A 16258-nucleotide genomic window follows, 5' to 3' on the forward strand; every position below is an offset into this window, starting at 1 on the left:
AGCACTGCACTTACAGTGCCCAGGAATGGACCTGGGTACTTTAGGGGCACAGTGCTCCTGCTCCTGTGCCCACACCACTGGCATAGGGCACCCAGCTAGAGGGGTGGCTGAGGTATGCCAGGGCAGTGTAGGTGGTGGGCATGGCACACAGGGATGTGTACCATGTCGACTCTTTATTTTGTCTTGTACCCAGACACTCAGTCTGCAAAGGCAGTGTGTGTGTGTGTAAGGGTACAGGGCCTCTAAGGGTGGCACAATGAGTGCTGCAGCCCATAAAGGCCTTACCTGGTCACAATGCCCTGGGCACCTAGGGTACCATTTACCAGGGGCTGACATGTGGCCAGGGTTTGCCAATTTGGGTTTTAGGTTTTTAGGGAAGGAACATAGGCCCTGGGCACCTGATTGGCAGGAGTCCAGGGCACACTCGGTCAAAGTACATTCAGCAATTCTGCAAAAAGTGGGGGCATACCATGCAAGAAAGATGGCACTTTCTCACACTCCCCACCTGCCCCCTCCGTGTCCCGAGTCCTTTATTTGCACTCTGTTCTAAGCTCAATAACCATCATCTTGAGTGCAGTACATTTTATTCAACTTCAGAATTTCCCACCTCCACCCTTTCGTTACCCGGGTTTTGTTGTGTACTGTCCCCCTCTTCTATCTCCTCAGTCGGAGGGTCTCTCAGGTCTGCAATCATCGCGGACCACCCCTGTACATCATCTTTGAGTTTTTCATCAGAATGAATTCAGCTGTTGCTCATTCATTCAGATCTCTTAGCCAATTACTCATAAGTGGTGTGGTGGGGTGGGGCTTAGCCATGAGATTGCCACTCTTCTTTATGCTAGTACCAACCCCAGGAGTATACATTTTCTGCTGCGTTTTTTCTGTTAAGGACTGGGATTTAGATCCAGCATGACTGAACGTATTGTCCTAGAAACGGACAATCCGGTAGCCTGGGCTTTTGATATCACACTTCCCAGTTTTCAGTAAAGCCATTATGGTGCTGTGGAGTTCGTAATGACAAACTCTGAGACCATATACTTTTTATGGCTTTACTGCACTTACAATGTCTAAGAATGTACCTAGACACTGTAGGGGTAGAGGGCTCATGCACCTGTATCTTCACCATGGGTGGAGTGCACCTAGTTAGAGGGGTGGCTTACCTATGCCAGGGCAGTAGTTTGTAGGCATGGCACACAGGGATGAGTGCTATGTCAACTCTTCACTTTGCTCTGCACCAAAACACACCGAGGGGTAGGGTGGGGGGGTTGGGGGGGGAGAGGTGGGGGGGTTGGGGGGGGAGAGGTGGGGGGGCGGTGGGGTGTTGAAAAAAAAAACCCCATAGGTTACAGAGACGTTTTAGACTCAGATTTCACTCGTACAAACCATAGAAATTCAGCAGTTATAGTTACGTGAGCTAACTAGAACATAGGCCCCGCAATGCACTGCTTATGACCTCACACATTATATCACTCAAGGCATGGTCAATGACATCACTGATGGGATTATCCCATGAGTGTAAGTGTTTCATAAACATTTCTGAGACTTAAAGAGATATATGAAGCTACAGCATAAGTTAAATTACTATTCTTTCTGTACTAGCATAGGAAAGTGCTCCGTTTTAGGTCTCGCCTGGCGAACGCAGCGCGAGGTGCTGCGGTCGCCAGCGAGATCTATTGTTGCTGACTTGCCTCGGAAGTGGGACAGGAGATGGGCACGCGCAGGCTTTTGGCAGATTGGAGCCTGTGTGAGCCTGTGTACGCGCTTACAGCCACGCGGCGTGCACATCTCCTGTTCCCCTTCCCTCGCAAACCAGCATGCAGTTTTACTTTCGCTTTTTTTAAATTAATTTTTTTTAATTCGGCCTTTCGTTGGAGCGGCCCGCAACGGCGTGTCCGCTCAGGAAACAAACATTGACACTGTGCCTTCATCGGCACAACCACTGGACAAATGGAGAATCCCCACTCACCCGGTCTGCGGTCGGAATCCTCCTGAACGGCGGCTGGCTGCGGCGCTTCCGGAGCACTCCAGCTCCACTACTGCCAGCACAACGCGGGCTCTCTCCTTACGCATGGGAGCCCTGCACAGCTGTCTGCCGCTCTTCACCCGGGCCCCCTCCTGGAACCCGGGACTTCAGCTCCTGCACTTCCTCTCTGGCGCCGGGGCTCCCTCTTCACCATGGGAGCCCCGGAAGGGGACAGGCGCTGTCTGCACCGGCTGCACACGCCGCCACTGGGCACGCGAAAGTGACAGGTACCGCGCATGCAGTCCTTGCCCTCCCAGGTCTCCTCCCCGGCCCGGATGTGGAGCTGCTTTCTGTTTTGCTTTTTGTAGTCTGGTGGGCATGTCATCATCTCTGCGCACGTTGTAAATGTTTATTGTGTTTTTATGTAGCGCCAACACAGTCTTTTCCCACCTTAGTGCTCTTTAACTTATAAAATCATTAGCTATCGATGACCCAGATCGCAGTTGCATGAATACAGCTGCACCCACAAGGGATCATTAGATGTCACCCGACTCTTCAATAGATTTGTAAAGTCAGAGCCGGTGACCAGCATATTTGAATTCTTATGAATGTCGAATTTAAAAGTCTCCTATGTGCTTTGACTGCCACAGGGGAGTTGCCTCCATTGGCGCAGCAGGTGCAGTGACATCAAGTCCCAGAGGCCTCAGTGCCACTGTTTCCGCATTATTGCTGTGTTTCACAGTTGAAACCGCGACCAAGTGGGTTATTAACTTCCCTGCACATGGGCCCAGGGCATGACACATTAGCAGAGTGCAGCAAGTGCAGCAGCACCGGGGCCCTGAGGGGACCACTGAACCATGGCTGCTGCTGTATTTTATAATTGAAACATCAGCGGGGGGCATTCTTGCATTGGGCGGGGCTAGATCATTGTGGCATGGATAGAGGTGTGGTGCAATTACTAGTGGCGAATACCCGGTTTCTTGTCCTGGCTTCAGCATTCAGCCACGTTGTGTGGTCCGGGTCCAATAGCTGCCAAAATTAGGCTCGATCACCACCGGGCAACTGTCTGCTACACAGCACTCTATAGATACCTGGCTAGTCCCATATTTAGGACAGGTGTGTTTTGCGGGCTCTGGTTCGTAGTGTACTTCTTTTCACCAGTGTGCCATTGAGAACCCCTCGCCCATTGGCTGTTAGCCAGATTCTAAAGCACGTGCCAGAGAGAGGCCGTGGAGAGAATGGAAAGCACGCGCGTCTCTTTAGTTTTGTCCATTCTAAAGGGTGCCTTGAGTGCAACCTGTGGGACGTTGTTCAGTTAGGCATAGAACATTAATACCAATTTGGGGTTTGACTGACAGACAGTGGCAGTTTTTGTCTGTTGTTAATGAATCAGGTGGAAAGGGTCATTTTGGCTGCCAGGCATACTGTTGACTTTTAAAAGCTCTGAGCGTGCTGCTGCATGCTTGCCGCGCATCATGAAAGCTGCAAAGAAACCAGGCGATTGTGCATGCGCGCTCGGAGATGTACTAGCATGCAGTAGGCTCAGATTTCTGGATTAACCAAAGGCGGATTAGAGTTCTCTCTGACTCTATTACACTTCGGGAGGGCACTTCTACGTGTCCTTTCAGTCAACATAACATCTATTGTGCAATGGCAGTGGTTGGGAAATCTGACCTGCGGTGTTCAGCTAGGTGTGCTGAGCAGCTAGGGTGACGGAGCGAAGGTGTTCCCTTCTAAAGCGCCAAACTGTTCCACTTTACCTGCGCAGCAGCGCTTTACAATTTGAAGATGATTTGCGCCACGTCATGGAACATGGTGGCCAGTGGGGTTATCGTGCATATTATGGCTAGTGTAGGATTGGGGGCCTTACAGAAGATTACATAGTGTTTAGTGCATGTGTATGGCACAGTTCCACTCCTTCTGTAGCGCCGAGGGGCTTTTAGGGTCTACGATGGCCCCCTCCCTAATTGGATTCAGTGGTCTGGCGGTTTTATATTTGTTGTGTTTGGTATTGTTGGAACGAGAACCATTGGCATTATTTAGCAATGCCAATAGCTCAAACTTTAATAATGCGAGACCTATTGCATTGCAAATGCTTGTTTGCATGGTTACCTCCTAACATTTTGCCAGATACCTGATGCCAACTTGACTGATTGTGCCCTGGGTCCCTGCCAATCAGACTCCCAGTGCCTGTGTTTTTACTCAAAAACTGTACCTTTGTCTCCACAATGGCACATATACACAATAAGGAGCTACAGAGGGAAACGAAAGACCTAGGCCGCCCTCCTCTCAATCAATATTTATCAATACAGGCCTGGGGCTCAGAAGATATATTTATTGTGAGCTGTGGTTCAAATCCTATTACTTTAGGTATACCTCTGGGCCACCTATAAGTCTCTTGTAAAAGGTACCCCTGGTACCAAGGGCCTTGTGACCAGATAGGGCCACTGATGGGTGCAGCATGTATTATGCCACTCTGAGACCCCTCCCCTGAACCCCCACACACTGCCATGGCAGGCTGCGTGTTTTGGTGCAGACTAAACTGAAGAGTTGACATGGCACGCATCCTTGGGTGCCATGCCCACCAACACTACGTGTGGCTTGGGTAAGTGACCACTCTAGCAGGCCTTATAGTCCTAAAGGCAGGGTACACCATACCACCGGTGAGGGCATAGATGCTTGAGCAATATGCCCCTACAGTGCCTGTGCCATTCACAGGCATTGTAAGCACAGTGAAGCTATTTTGAGTATAGGGGCTGCGAGTTTCATTACGAACTCCACAGCCCAAGAATGTCTTCACTAAAAAATAGGAAGTTTAGTATGAAACGTCTCTACACATTAAACCCACACTGATGCCAGTATGGGATTTAATGTAAAATGCACTCAGAGGGCTTCTTACAGATTCCCCCTGAAAAATGACCAGCGCTGGTGTGGTTCCTGAATGGCTCCCAGACATTTGCCACCACCAGACAAGTCTCTGTACCCCTGGGTAGAGAGCCTCCGCTCTCTGGGTCTTGAAACAAAGCCAATCCTGTGCAGAGGTGTCATTTCTCCTTCCCCAGGATGGGCAGGGTTCGCGAAGGGGATGCTTCAGAGGCCTGCCGCCTTTGTTAGCTCCCCCCAGCCTTTTTCCTGCTATCAACACTGGCCTCCACCGGTTCTCACCCCCAACTTTGGGTAGGAGAATCGCAGGAAAACCTAGGTAGGAAGGGAGGTGTGCTCACCTTTGCCAACCCCACCCCTCAGGTGGGGAAGGCGAAGTAAAGCACACATCTCAGTCCCCTTCATATTGAAGATGAGAGGACACCCCCAATCATGAAGAGGCCTATGCCCACTTTTCTCTGGAGGGTGGCATAACGGGGGTGTAGACACCTCAGGAAAGGAACCCATTGGTTTCGACTTGCACACCCCTGTAATGCCCCGATATCTAGTTTTTTTGGGCACCCCTGAACCTTGCCTCTTCGGATACGACTTAAGAAACAAGCATTTGCAATGCAATTGGTCTCGCCTTTGGGACCTTATAAGTGTATAGCCATGCATTATATTATCATCAGATTACTGCTATGGACTGTGTGGCAGTGATTATAAGTGTGGCAGTAAATGTGGCAGTGAACTTGATATTTGAGCTCTTAGGAGTGGTCTAAAGATTAATGCATTAAATTATTGATAACATTTAATTCATTTATAATAAGTGGAGCCTAAAGAGAGGTTTGTGTCACTTTGTGTAAATCAGTGTTGGAGGTGCACAGAGGAAGATAAAGGCAGACTGTTAGAGCAGGGGGGCGTTGTCTGGGGGATGGGTGTGTAATAGGAGAGAGGAGGGGGTGAAAGATAGGAGGAGAAATACAAGAGAAATAGAGTGGGGCAATTAAAGTGAGAGAAAAGACAGCATATGATTGGGGAGAAGTGAGGTTTCTTATTGTAGTGAGGGCAGCGCCCACTGCAAGGTCGTTTAGTGCAAGGTGCTCAGTGCAAGTACAGTGCAGCTAGGGGAATTCTCACTTTTATGTCACTGAAATCGGGACAGGTTCCAGTGCATGGTAAGTTTCTAGTGCGATGCCAGTGCAGTATGCAGCGCCTAGTGCTATGCTAGTAGCAGCCTTAGGGTGATTCCATAGCAGTATGGAAGAATTCAACTGCATAGCCCCTGCATAAAGGCCAATTCTAGTGTGCTGGCACTTTGACATTCACTCTGGCCTATCCCTGCAGTGTTGTGCTGGCAGTGTCCAGTGTCACAGCAGCACTTCAGCTACCAGTACTATCACTGAAGTGAAAGCAGCTCTAGTGTGATATCACTATGGAATGGCAGCTGTCAGTGAATGTGTAGGCATGGGAATTGTATTGCAATGCAATAGGTCTCGCATTTGTGAGAGTTTTAGCTATTGGCATTGTAAATGACAATGCCTTTTATTTATCTGTTTTGCTAATTAACACATACATAAAAGGCATTGAAATTTACAATGCCAATAGCTCAAACACTTGTAAATGCGCGAAATAGTCAAAGAAGCGGCGGCCATCATCCCGGGTTGCTCCGAAAGTGAAAGCGTGCATGGCGCGCTGAATATTGCAGAAAATAAAGTATGTTGTGCCTGCAGTAAGAAAAAGCGATTAAAGAAAAAAGTGCTTGCAGAGTAAACAAGCACTGTAAATGCAATAGGTCTCGCATTTGTTGGAGTTGGAGCTATTGGCATTGTAAATAGCAATGTTTATTACTATTGCAATAGGTCTTGTATTTGTTGCAGTTATTGGCATTGTAAATGGCAATGCTTATACTTATGTGTTATGGAATGTATGTGGTGGGTTGTGGAATTATGTAGGTTGGATTGGACTAGTTGTGTAATTGTGGGGCATGGAATTGTGTGGGGAGGGCTGGATGATGAGTGGATGGATGGATGGGCGAATGGATGGATGGAAGGATGCTTAGGATAGGCGGGTGGACAGATGGGTGCTTAAGATTGGTGCTGAGGTGGATGAACGGACGGAAGATACAGCTACACTTGATAATTATTCATTATTTCTTCACAAAGGGAGCTTTTAAGTCGAGACAATGGTTTAATGTCCATTTGCTGTTTCTGGCATATAAAAGGCCTACACATATAACTGTCCGACAATGCCAGTGCCGCTCGAATAGTCCCTGTCGACAGTTTGTCGAAATCATCTAATGGTGCGCTTCACCCTAACCTACCTTTAAAACATTGTAGCTACAATCAAGTGACCTCAGAACTCAGCTCAATAGAGAAGCTCTTGCTTGCTAGTAACAAACGAGACGGATTTCTAAGCGCTCCATGGCTCAAGGGCGCAGGGCTCTCATCAGAGGTGGTGTTGTGCAGCTCACAGGCGAGCTAACAACGGAGTGCCGCCTCTGTCCTTACAGAACGGTCCCTCCACAAACTTCGGAAGAGCCCGCTGCTGCAGTGATCACCTCGGTTTTCACCAAGAAGAAACTCAGATCCCCCCTGACACTGTGGCCTGGAATTTAAACACATGCACTACCCCCCACGTAACACCCCACGCTTTCAAGCCTGCCATTGCGCGAATTGGGCCCACTCAGTATTATGGTCGGGGGTCCCAGGCTGCATTAACCCCCAAGAGCAGGTTTAAAATGAGTATTTCTCGGCAAAGTTGAAACGCTACCTTCTGCCACATTCAAATAGTCATTGTCTGCTTCTACTTTTTTAAAGCACCCACCACTAGCCAGAAATATTTTAGCGCTGCGAGTACATGGCGCAGGTGAACTTAGATGGAGTAGACCGGCATGGCAGCTTGTTTACGATGTACAATATTATATATTAAAAATCACAAGCCATTGCGTGCGCTTTTGCTCTACAATGAATATATTTAAAATACATAACCACTTACATTTTGTTTCTGTGCCCAGCTGTGTGCTCTGTCCGTGTGCAATGGATGTTATGCTTTGCAGCAGGGCACACAGTGCGCTCGAGTGTAACATGGGGTTTATTTCAGCATTTCTCTTGTCACAGGTACTCAGCAAGCGCTGCGCTTTTTCCATCACGATCTATACAAGTAAGATGGCAGCTATAGCGCCTTGACACACAACTGGATGGAATGTGTGCTCTATAAAAACAACTATTTAATGAGAAGTTATAGCAAAAGTATTGCTCGGTTTCGCGAAGGCTCGACCATGTTCTCGCAGTTAGCTGGTCGGTTCACAGGACAGGTTTAACCACATGAAGACATCACCGGAATCCTCTCTCGCAGAGTGAATGCCGCACTCTGCTATAATTGCTGCCTTTCTGGAACCCATTACTGCCGCTCATTCGATCTTGTTTCACTCAAACCAAGCTCCACATACAAAGCCTCTGCATGTTTTCATTTAGAGCCCGGCAAACGTCATTTTATCAGAAGCAGCTCTTAGTCTAAGGTCAGTCCGGGCACTTTCATTGAGAGAGGATTGGCGGCGTTTTCGCACACAGAGCAGCCCCGGCGCTTGTTTTTAACTGAGGACCCTGGACTGTCTGCCCAACCCCACCCAACTCTTGTTAGTGAACCCTTTCAAGAAAGTGGCAGAGCATGGGCAGGAAACGTGCAGAGCACAGATAATCAATCTAGATAAGAGCGGGGTTGGACAAAGAAGGCTCGGTCAGTCCCAGGGAGGCTAGAGGGCACCTAGATAGGGAAGTGGTGGAGTGAATGCGCGGTGTCCCAGAAGTGGGCGCCTCGCTGAGTCTTAAAGTTAAAGAAAGTTGAATATTTCCAAAAACGGACGGATAGTGCTAATGTCTGCTCCTTCCCTCGCAGCACTCCCGGTTCTTCCCCCACCCTCTCCTGCTCCAGGGTGAGGTTACAGGCGAATTGCCTGGAATAAGTTTGGATTACGGGGGAAAGCAGCTGCGCTAGCAGTGCTGCTCAAAGTACGTGGAGCAGACATCGCGCTGAAAGCATTGCTGGGGAAAGGGAGCACCTGAGAGTCTGTGAAGATAATCCAGGGGTGTAACTGTTAGAGAAGCCGAGAGGTGACCAGGAATGGAACCATAATGGTGACAAGAGAAATTCTGAGGTCAACATGAAAAATGAATCCATGGGTAACTGGAAAAAAAAATCGGTTTGTCGCGTCCGTTAGGGAGGGGTAAAAAAAAAAGTGCTTAGAGTGTAATGCCGCGAGTAAAGCATCCAGTCCAGGTGGTGGGTGTAGCTAAAACTGGACAGGGTGGTAACAGGGAGGGACTAAAAAGCCTCACTAACAATAGGAAGCCAGGGTTCAGCATGCGTGATAACGCTAGCTAATGGGAAAAGGGGGCGGACCCTACACTCCACTTCAGAAAGTGTATCGATTCCAAGAAGCCTCGCGGAGCGAGCAACGCGCATGCGCTGCAACGCAGGTATGCGAGACCTAAAAAGATGTACCTTGTAACAACCGAAGTAAAAGGGCCAGTCCTCATGAATCCGGCTAGGTGATTGTTTTTTAACCCTTGTGGCCGAGCACCATGGGTGGATCCTATGCCTCAGTGTGGATGGGGCGGAGGGGGGCACGTGCACCCCATGCTTCACTTAGGATAGGAAAGCACGGTCAGCACTATGGGTGCATCAACCAGAGTAGTCTTTGTTCTTGCGCTGAATCACAAATTCCGCTCCCCGGACTCCTTATTTCTGAACTCTTCTGCCGCAATTAATGGTGGATTCCCTGTGCCCATCTTCCATTATATCTCAGCATCTCAGCACTCAGAGGCTCCAGGGACCTCTTCTCCCATTTAGCTGGCAATCCCGAATTTCCATGCCAGCTCGGCTCGTATTTCTGCCCATTTCTTGTGACAGCTCATAGCTGGATTGATAATCTCAGCCATGAGGTGACTGCCTCTCCTGCCCCTTCCTGTTTTCTCTTCCACGTACCAGTTAGTGTGTTTGTCGAACGTGCTCAAGTTTGTTCTTCGATCCCAGGATTGGAGTTGGCAGAGTTCACAGGATGTCTGGTTGAGGTACCAGTAAGCAGTTGTTTCCAGCTTGCACTTTTTCAGGGCAATACATTTTCATATGCAACTGCAGTGCCTGGATTTGGGCGAACAGTAAATGGTGTTCTTTCCTTGCAGTCGTAGCCTGAGCCAGCCCACCCGGTCAAATCTTCCTCAAGTACGTACTCAAGCCGCTTTGCCTTAAGAGGATATTTACTTTCTATGTTGTGGGGCTAGATGCCTGGAGGAAGCCGCCCGTGCCTGATGGATCACGAATAACGTCTGAACGCGGACGTGGTGCAAGGTCTCTTTCAGCAGTGGGGAGAGCCTTGGTTAGATCTATTCGCCACCGAAGAGAACGCACAATGTCGTCCGTTCTGCGCGTTGGAATTTCCAAGGCGGCACTCGCTCGGCTACGCTTTTCGTCGCGAGTGGAGTTGCGGTCTGTTGTACGCCTTTCCGCCTATACCACTTCTGTCCAGAGTGCTGAAGAAGATTGGACGCGACCGGGCCCAAGTCATCCCTGTGGCTCCGGATTGGGCACGAAGATACTGGTATCACGAGCTACTCAGCATGGCGATCGACCCCCCCCCTTCCCCCCGATCCGACTGCCTCTTTGGGAGGATCTTCTGTCGTAGCAGCAGGGGACGGTCCTCCACCCAAACCTGTCCAGCCTCCACCTCCATGCGTGGAGATTGAGCGGCGACATTTGACCACTTACGATCTTCCTCCCGAAGTCTGTAGTGTCATTCTGGCAGCCAGGCGTCCCTCCTCTAAAACGGTATACTCCTGCAGGTGGAACAAGTTTGTGGCATGGTGCAGAGCTAGGGTTGTGGATCCCCTTTCTGCCCCTCTTTCCGAAGTCCTCCTGTTCCTTCTTTCTTTGGCCTAGCAGGACTCTGCTCTGGCCAGTATCAAAGGTTATCATTCGGCCATCTCCGCCTTTTTACGGCTTCCAGATCAGCCTTCTCTTTTTAAGTCCTTGGTTGTTAACCATTTCCTAAAAGGCATTACGCAGACGTTTCCTCCCGTGCCATTCATAATGCCTCAATGGGACTTAAATCTTGTCTTGACATATCTGATGTGCGCTCCCTTATAGCCCCTTCATACCTGTCCTTTGCGTCTTCTCACTCTAAAGACGGCTTTCCTGGTAGCTATCACCTCTGCCAGAAGAGTGAGTGAGCTCCAGGCCCTTTCTTCCAAGATCCTTTCCTTTCTGTTCATCCGGACAAGGTGGTTTTAAGGACCCGTCCTTCTTTTTTGCCAAAGGTTGTCACGCCCTTCCACATCGGGCAGACCATCACTTTGCCCACCTTCTTTCCGCCTCTTTCGAAAGAGAGGCTCCCCCGTCTGGACCCAAAACGTGTGCTCTTGTTCTATCTGCAGTGCACAAGACAGTTCCGGGTGGATGACCAGCTCTTTGTTGGCTACGTGGGCGTCAAAAGAGGTCGGGCTATCGGTAGGTCGTTCTCTGCATCAAGGCCTGTTACTCGTTGGCTAAGAAGGAGCCTCCTGTGGGGCTGCGTGCCCATTCTACCAGGGCGACGGCAGCCACTACTGCCTTGGGACGCAGCGTCCCCTTGCAGGACATTTGTCAGGCAGCTACGTGGGCCTCGCTGCACACGTTTACCAAGCATTACTGCCTTGACAGTCCGGTCGCGAGAGACTGCTTCTTTGGCCGTTCTGTTCTCCGTGACTTTCTGGTGTAATCTATTCGCAGACCCACCACCGGGGTTGGTATTGCTGGGGTATCTATTCTACGGTACGGAATCTATCACTAACGTGTCTCTTTCAGATGCACAAGTTACTACTTGTGTAACGATATATCTGTAAGAGACATTAGTTAGTGATAGATTCCTTACCGCCCCACTAATCCTTCCCGTTCTGCGAACTGATTTCTAGGGTTAAGTTCATCCCTTTCAAGGCCCTAGTTTCTTGGCACCAGTGGTCAGTTTCTTGCATGGCTCTGCGTTCCTGGCGCGGAAAGTCTTGTACAGAACTGACGGCGCGCATGGGTGGCGCCTAAGTAGTCTCCGTGACGTCATCTCGGCGCTTATGACGCCAGCGACGGACGCGGAGTCGTACAACGCCACCTACAAACGCGCAGGGGTACTGCTAGCAAAACCTTCTGGAGCCAGTCTGACGCCTGGGGATATTCTAAGGTAAGGAATCTATCACAAACTAATGCGTCTGGACCAAAAAAAGCATTTTCGGTTCTACCTTGATAGCACGAAAGAGTCCTGGGTGGATGACCAACTCTTTATAGGATATGTGGGATCAAAGAAGGGGTGTGCTTTCCACGTGACATCCTCCGCGCCATTTTCGTCGTCGTGGTGACATCTGCGTCGTCAATACAACCGCCACTCCGGCACGCTGACGTCAGTACTTTTCACGACTTTCCAGGCCAGAAGCGCAAAGCCATGAAGTAACTGACCTTGGTGTGTGAAAAAGAAACAAGGGCCCTGAAGGGAGACCAGCCTTGACACTTTAAAGACAATTCCACAGTGCGGGAAGGATGGGTGGGTCGGTAAGGAATCTGCGGCTAGATCATGTCTCTACCAGATGCGGCTTTGCCGAAGGTAAGTAACTTGTCCATCTGATAGACATCTAGCTGCAGATTCCTAACCTTTGAACAGATACCCAAGCAATACCTTCCCCAGAGGTGGGACTGCAGAAAATCTCTAAACCAGTAAGTCCTGCAAGACAGAGCGGACAAACAGGCCCTCCCTTCGAACCAGAAAATCCAGGCAATAGTGTCTGCCGAACGTGTGCAGAGATGTCCACATGGCCACTTGACAGATGTTAGAAATAGGAACAACACGCTGAAGGGCCGGGGTGGCTGCTTTCGCCTTAGTGGAATGGGCTTTAAGTCCTTCAGGAGGATGCTTCTTTGTCAAGGCATAACATATTTTAATGCAGAGGATAACCCAGCTGGAAGTCTGATATAGGGGTGACTTACCTATACATTAGACGGTGCAAGTTGGGATGATACACAGGCAGTGTGCCATGTCAACTTTGTCTTTTTGTCTGCACCAGGCCATACATGCTGCAGAGGCAGTCTGCAGGGCTTAGGTGATGGGTCCCTAGGAGACCCTCTTCAGTCCCAGTGCCCTAGGTAACATTTACTGGGGACTTAAAGGGGGCCTGAAGGACCAATTGTGGAATAGTTTTAGGGAAGAAGCACTGGCACAGGGAGCCTGGTTGGCAGGTATACTGTGCACTACAATCAAAACTACATCATATACTAGGCAAAAAGTGGGGACTAATCCTGTCAAAAGAAGCACTTTCTCACGTCCCACATTTGATAGTGTGCTGTAGCTACATTTTATTCTATAGATCTTAGTGACCCTGTAGATAAGTTACAAGACTCATTCAAACATCCAGAATGTACCAGCTCGCTTAAACACTGGCCAGTTATAACTGAGGTGCGTCATTTCTCCTTTAGTCCCTTCATGAGTTGCACTGATTCCTTATTTGAATTAAACAAAAGCAGAAAGTGTCTACTAAAATCCCTCAGTCATTCTCACCGTACAAAGTTGCAGGTGGATTTCCAGAGATGCGATTCACCGTATTACTAAATGGCCACCTCTTTGTCTTAATTATTGAGATTGACATGAAAAGAATGAAACCAGTTCCTTCAGGTGCTGGGTGGCACATACTCTACTTCAGTGTGGTCTCCTCATTGTGCCAATTGACTTTTTATCTCTGGAAGTTTATTTATGTTTAGCCAAACATACACCTAAAAGTGGTCTCTTGGTACTGTTAAAATGGAAACCACTGAAAGACATGATCTTGATGTACTAGTAAAGTGAATTCTACAGTCTAAATAAACTGGTGCTATGTATTGCCTTTCTAAATCCTTTATGCTTTTGTTTGCGTACTTCTATAGGACTTGGGCACCCCGAGTGAGAAGATTTGGCCAGGCTATAACGAGCTGCCTGCTATCAAGAAGATGACCTTCACAGAGTATCCCTACAACAACCTTCGCAAACGGTTTGGAGCATTGCTGTCAGACCAAGGATTTGATCTCATGAACAAGTAAGAAACGGATAAGGATTCTACAATTCATCTCAGGAAGTTGTGGTCTTGCTCTAGATATTAAATTGGACCAATACTGTCCTTGTCCTGCTTCAGGACTTCTAACGAGCAACCCCATAGTTTATGGCCCAACCACTTCATATTTAATTTAAATGCGGTTTCTCTCCGTCTCAACTTTCACTGATCTTTTACACTCTCTAGGTTCCTGACTTACTGTCCAGCAAGACGAATCACTGCAGAAGATGGCATAAAACATGAGTACTTCAAAGAGTCTCCCAAGCCAATTGAGCCATCTATGTTTCCCACATGGCCTGCAAAGAGTGAACAGCAGCGGGTGAAACGTGGAACAAGCCCTCGGCCTCCAGAGGGCGGTCTTGGCTACAGTCAATTGGTAAGGTTTGGAAGATTGTTTGCCTGATTTCAACAGACAGAGCTAAAATGTTAAGTTGAAGTGTGCTTAAGAGAAATATTGCCGCAGTTAGCGAGGATCTCAATCCTTCTTGACTGCAAAGAGTAAAAGACCAGCTGTGATTCGAAATAGCCAGTGCTGTGTTGGTGCAAACAATGTACCTTTGTTACTCGAGCATTATATTCTCATTCCATGTTATTCCCTACTGTGACCTCTGTTACGGATTGGAATGTTAAAGATCTGTGAATAAGAGCTGGAAAGTTATTGTTAGTGAATCATTTCACCTTTTATTGCATTGTATACTTTTGATTTTCAGAAGTCTTTAATGTTCCCTGTTTTCCGGAGGAAGCTACATTTGAAAGTTCTGCCCAAAGGGGTATAATGTTTTAACAGCTGTTCCTTAGTGGTTTCTTTTTGTCATTCCTGGAGTGTGGCTTTCCCAATTTGCAAGTAATGTCCAGCCAGGCAATTTATTTAGGCTTTTTGTGTTTGGCACATGCTACATTCGCCCCATTTTTTGGGAGTTGTGTAGATCGTTTTGTGAATGGTAGTCATTGTCTTGTTTTTCTATGGTTTCTCAATCTGTGGATTTCTCTACTCCCTAAGAAAAATAACTGGTGCTGCCCGTTGAGCAACTCTTGTGCTACGAAGTATATATCATGCCAGTCTGTGCATTCCTATTTCTCGTGGTCCAGCATGACTCACCTGTACAGCAACGATATGTTATGCCCTTGAATACATCAATCATTTATTCTGATGGAATTTCCATTGCCTATTTAAATACATTATTGTTCTTAGAAATTTGTGTTGCTGAGAAAAGACAATTTCTTCAACACACAGCCTGGAATCTACAGTAGCTCCATAGCTGTCTGAGGCCCCTAGCCAACATGTGCCCTGTCTAACTGCAGGTAGCTGTGGCTGCCTTACCTTGAAGCCAATTTTATTCCAGGTAGCACAATCTTAAACTGTTATAGCACCAGGCCTACCTTGATCATATGTAATATTTCCCTTGTCAAGAATGAAGGCTGCCTTGTAATAGCATTCCAGAACCTCTGCTTAACTTTAGATTTGTTTAATTATTTGAAGCCTGATATTCGGCAAAGCATGCTGAGAAGTCCATGAATTAAATCTTTGGTCTTTCTGATCTGTTGTACCCTCATGTGGGTGTATTCTTACGCAGTAACCCACCTCCTCCTCCTCCTTATAAGGTATGAATGTTGATCGTGTCGTCCCTGCTTTGCAAGTTATACGAACATTTATCTCATCAGTTGGAAATAATACCATTCTCCAGTATTGAATTTTGAATCTTACCTGTCGTCGAGTGGGAGTCTCACTGTAATTATAATAAGCAGTAGAAGGCCATACGTCACACATTAAAGCCCATAGGAGTGACATTGTTAGCCAATTCACATCGTTTTAGGAAGAACCGAAGTCCAGCCAATCAGAGAACAGTTCTTGAGTCCTCTTTCCCCTCAAGGGTCACCACACCTCATATTTCTAACCGCATGTCGTGTGAAGGGATTCTCCCTGAGCTATGCTCAGTTCTTTGAGAAGCTTCTGCTTTGAACTTTTCCTGACCTTAACTGCCCGGTTACGATACATCTGTGATTTCCCTGACAGTTTGCATCGTGTCAGAAGGGTCCAAATAGGGGTTATTTAGACCTTCTAAGGCCTGTGGAAGACAGGCTTTTCACTGAGGACCCTCATAAGGAATGTATATATTGTCTGCACCTTACTCTCAAGACCAGGGACTGCAAGCATTGCAGAACTTTTTCTGCCAAAACCCTAAAGGACTAGGAGGCATGACTTCTGTGGCTACAGAAAAGGAAATTAGCAGGTGCTCCAAGCTCTGGAGAGGATGAACCTGAAAAGTCAGCAGCAACAAAGAAGGGAGAAAGGTATAAGCAGAATCCTGTGAGCAGCCACCTAAAAAGCTGGCAA

The 16258-nt window shown here is 48.0% G+C and overlaps 1 protein-coding gene across 20 annotated transcripts in view; it reads left to right on the forward strand.

The window, feature by feature from the left end:
- Positions 1-16258, forward strand: part of LOC146868219 (cyclin-dependent kinase 11B-like) — a 459040-nt gene that overhangs the window by 363859 nt on the left and 78923 nt on the right. For all 20 annotated transcript variants that reach the window (XM_085609447.1, XM_085609482.1, XM_085609460.1 and 17 more), the window contains 2 exons: positions 13760-13908; positions 14110-14299. In XM_085609447.1, the coding sequence (XP_085465573.1) occupies positions 13760-13908; positions 14110-14299 (339 nt within the window). The remainder of the gene's footprint in view (positions 1-13759; positions 13909-14109; positions 14300-16258) is intronic.

This window comes from Triturus cristatus, chromosome 1_2, assembly GCF_964204655.1.
Source record: "Triturus cristatus chromosome 1_2, aTriCri1.1, whole genome shotgun sequence".
In the NCBI taxonomy this organism is placed as follows: Eukaryota; Metazoa; Chordata; class Amphibia; order Caudata; family Salamandridae; genus Triturus; species Triturus cristatus.